Below are 4,724 nucleotides of genomic sequence, written 5' to 3' on the forward strand. Positions count from 1 at the left end.
ATTCACTGAAGATTGGCAATAACTAAACCATTATCAGTAGCAGGAAACACCATAAATTTTCCTTTCTAAAGGAAATTAGGAGTACTCAAGTACATTGTACTTTATGCTTTAGCTTTAGTCATCATTCTGCATACAATTGATTCACGAAAATTTGACAAAGATCGTATTTTTTATTCAGAGGTTTTGTTTTTAATCACAGCAAATAAATTACTCAAACAAAAAATAAAAATTAAAACTAAGAAAAGCAGAATTGAAAAAACTTGAACTTAAAAAGGCAAAACTAATAACCAGACCCTAACCAAAAATTAAGAAGTAAATTTTTGGGGTTTATAGCAAGATCTTTCAAGAAAACATCAGATCCAATGTAGACAATAGCACAGTTCAAATCTCAACTTAAAAGGCAGAAACTAAATCAAACCCCACATTTTCTTTTTCTCCACATTTCAAGAAAACTGCACAAGAATCATATAAATGTACTTTTACATAAATAATTACAGTAAAGATAAAAAAAACGGCAGATCCAAGTGATAGAATTTGTTCTTACTCTTGGTACGCAGATAGGACGAAGACAGAGACGAAGACAACCCTTCCGACGAAAGATATGAAGGCCATTGCAAGAAATGACCGGAAATTTACTCTCTTGTCTTGGGATTTTCTCTCTTTCTAGCTGAGTGTGTTTCTCTTTGTAGTAATGAAAGGACGGACAGCATAGATTCAAAATAGTGAAAGACACCAGGAGCGCGAGACCGGATAGACGTGTACGTTTCTCAATCGATTGGTCTCGCATTCTAAGGGTAAGGCCGTTTGTTTTTAATGTAAGAATAAGGATAAAAGATATATTCATTACGGGCTCATATAAAAGATAAAAATTCTAATATTGTGATTTGATGTGATGAATAACAATCATATTTTTCATTTTAATGGCCAAATAATGAAAAACAAACAAGAGCTAAATTTATAAAAAAAATATGCAAATCTAGAAATGTGTGAACGATAATAAGCCCCAGTTTTATTCCCATTAAATTACATTTCATTACATTATATTTTTTTCTCTCCTATTTTCAACCACACAATCGTCCATAAAATAATATTACACGTAAATCGAAAATTTTTCCTTCTTTTTCAACCACTCATTTTTTCAACAAAACAGTATTTCCCCCATTTTCATTATCAAAAATGGGGGCCAAACAGGGGCTAACTAATATTTATGAATGGATAGTAGAAATTAATGATTAATTTTGACTTAATTTATGAATTGTTTTCAAACATAGACTTATTTAATGCTAAACTTATTGAAGAATTTTAAGTAACTAGATTATTAATAATCACTATAGTTCATATTTTGATCTACCATTTCCCTTTTCAACCATTTCCACTGAAATCGTATCATTTTGAAATGTGGAAGCATGTATGCAAAATGACCAAATTCCATAATGTTGTATATGAGCCTTGGAGTAGAGAATTTGAATGCTACATTCTAGAGTGAAAACATAGTAAGAAGTCATAGAATACAACATTCTTAAAAAATTCCAAATATAAATGAAAGTATAGAAATATCAACCATTCATATAATTAATCTTCATTATTTATTCAAAGGATGTGAAAGTATGTACAGACATGGGAGCTCACTAATAAACATCAAAATATGTACCAACTTGGTAACAAAGTAGGGAGCGAGATTTGAGATCTTGAGAGTACATTTACCCCTGTTTAACTTTTTTTTTTTTTTAAACTAAATAATTTATTTCTCATACTTATTTTCAATCATATATTTACATGATAAAATATTTTGTACGTAAATTAAAAGTTTTTCTTACTTTTTAACCATACTAGTCAAAGTAGAACGTGCATTGTACGTTATTCTAAAATAATTTATAAGTGATGTAAAAGTAATATTTGGTACCAATTTGTTTGAGAATTTGATGAGTTTCGGATGAATTAAAGAAAACATAATTTAACATATAAATTTAAGAGAAGAAAATTGTACTCAAATTATACTTTCAAAACTCAATTTCTATGATTGAAATTGTTTGTAATGATGGAATAATATAAATGAGCAATCTTTTTATATTACATTTGATACATAAAAATTAATTGTTAATACATAAATTTAAACATCCATTAAAATTTCTAGATAGATAAATATGAATAAGAATAAATTCATCTATAATAACTCTAGATAAAATTCATTGAATCTAGATTAATGTAAATCTTAATTAAAAGAGAATTAATAGCACACATTTCATAAACGACAATAATTATGTAGTATTTATTACATATCAAAAAATGAAAAGTAAGATATTGTTGAAATAATTGAATTGTAAAGGGTTAAAATCGTTCAAAAAATGATTCTTCATTGTGTGATATTTTAATATATTATAAATTATAGATATTCCCAAAATTACTAATCAAAACATTATTTTTACGTAATTTAAAATTTAACCCCATTTATTATTTATTTTTAATCACACATCCCCTTAACAAAATAATGTTGGATATGGACATGTAACTTTCTCCTAATCAATTTCATGATTTAAAGATGTTGCCATTGTGAACTTTGAGCAAACTTTAGTTACTTTCATCATTTCGTATATTATCTACAATCTTACGCCTATACTTATGCAATTGTCTGAAAATTAATTAAAATGTTACTACTTATCGATAGTGTCATCTAACAAGTCTATTGAAATTCAACCATATATCTAGAGTCATCCCAAATAATCAATCTAGTGACAAAAGAAATGCTGTTCATACCAAAAATAAAAATAAAAAATATTAATAAAAAAATAAAAAAATAAAATGAACATAAAATAAAATAAGAAAACCAACATTACCAAAGGAGAGCATATGAAGAGGTTATGGGAGAGAACCTGAAATAGTATATATTAGGGTTTCGACAAATAAAAAGAGGTAAAATGTGAGTTTGAGAGATTGTGCGACAATATTTGTACGTAGCTATCATTGAAATCTTCATTAATAGCTACCTAGTTATAGATGCAACATCATCCTAATTAATTGGATGCCGTCCTATTTTCAAATGTGTAGAAGAAGCAATGACGACTCTAAGAATAGCCACCATTGTATATGCTACAATATTGTCCCACTGCATTGGAAAATTTATGAAAATTCTTTATGGAGTTCGCAAATTGACCTTGCATATTTGGCAATGATTGTAATTCCACAAGTGAGCAAGTGAAAACCTGAGAAAATTAGAAAATGAGCTACATCTTCATTTCTTCACGGAGAGGGACCAATAGTAGGTCAAGACCAATTTCTTGTTGCTAGGTTAGCTACCTATTAACATGTTCTAATTTTTATTCATGACTATCAGTCAATATCAATTTTCGATAACGCTCTGTAGAAGCAAATCTCTGCAACATAGTTTAAGACTTTAATCTAGGTCATAACATGTATCTCTAGGGGAGGCTCGACTTTTTTCATTTGACTATATATGGGCATGAGGGTTGACAAATAGAAAATAGCTTGCCAATATTTTATATTTGTTGACTTTTGTTGGGTTTTGATACCTAATAAATCACAGACGATGATATTAAACTAATGTTGGATAAGTTATATTGACACTTTCGTGATAGCTTGACTTGAAAACAACTTAGGTCATTTGAAACAACTTAATTAAGTTAACGTTGTTTGTATACAAGTTTTTGTGAGAGAAAATGGGTTTGGTCTCCCGTAGGCCCCATTGTGTGAGGGAGAGACGCGTTTTTAGTCTCTTGTAGGGCCCGATGTGTGAGGGGGAGATTGTTGAGATTGTTCCACATTAGTTGTAGATGTGGTTGGTATTTAGGTTATAAGTGTGAGGGAAAGCCTCACCTCTTGAGCTAGCTTTTGGGGTGAGAGAGACTCAATATCACCCAACAATAGTCATTGGCCAATGAGAAGGTGATGCGTGCGAATTAAGGTTGCAATATTTAACTTAATGTAATTCAGCAATGACCCTATAATATCCATGCACACATAATGGTTAAGGTACACTATCTTCAAACTTAAAAAAATCTATGTTAGTTTGTGTCCTACGCACCCATATTCTTCATATTCATATTTTTTTTGTTCTTGTATAGTTTTGGTAGTTGACTTGATTGTTCAATTACCAGCACTTGATTACCTCTTTTTTCTTGGGATGTTCATCCTGATGCCTAATCATTCATGCCCAAGTGTATAGAAAACATTTCACAACAAAACTAATCGATAAAATCTCGAACAATTTAGAAAAGAACACTAATAAAGAATATTAACAACGCAAGAAGCAAAACAAAATTATATTGAAGCTAAGGAGTTCACAGTAATAATGTTTGTGAAAAATGTGCTTGCATGCTTATAACCGAGTTCCAAGTAGTGATACTTAATTGAAATTGCAAAATCGAGGTTGACTTACTTTGTTTTCAAATCCCCAAAATTTGCATTTTCTTGTACTCTGATGGTCCCAATCTCAATCACAATGGAAAAAAATTATTATCCACAATCTAAATGCCATTTTTTATGAGATTCCAAGTAAAAAATGTGGTTCTTGGGGCTTTCCAATTTTGGTGTGAATTTGCATCCGAATTTTTCACACTATTTTCTATGCCATCATTTTTTTATCTCTTTTTTTTTTTTTTCCATAGCCTCATCAATCGAAGTTATCTAGGAGTTAAAAGGAGGTTATGAGAAGTTATAGATTTGAATCAATTCTATTTCTTTGATCTTTATATCGTTTTCAGTTTGTC

At 29.7% G+C, this 4,724-nt stretch overlaps 1 protein-coding gene across 1 annotated transcript in view; it reads right to left on the reverse strand.

Annotated features, from left to right (window-relative positions):
• The window catches only part of LOC111387227, a 4,451-nt gene extending 3,663 nt beyond the window's left edge, over positions 1-788 (reverse strand). The window contains exon 1 of the mRNA XM_023011766.1: positions 545-788. Coding sequence (XP_022867534.1) covers positions 545-612 — 68 coding nt within the window. The 5' untranslated portion in view covers positions 613-788. The remainder of the gene's footprint in view (positions 1-544) is intronic.
• Between the last annotated feature and the right edge of the window lie 3,936 nt (positions 789-4,724).

Source organism: Olea europaea, unplaced genomic scaffold, assembly GCF_002742605.1.
Source record: "Olea europaea var. sylvestris unplaced genomic scaffold, O_europaea_v1 scaffold3951, whole genome shotgun sequence".
NCBI classification, from domain to species: Eukaryota; Viridiplantae; Streptophyta; class Magnoliopsida; order Lamiales; family Oleaceae; genus Olea; species Olea europaea.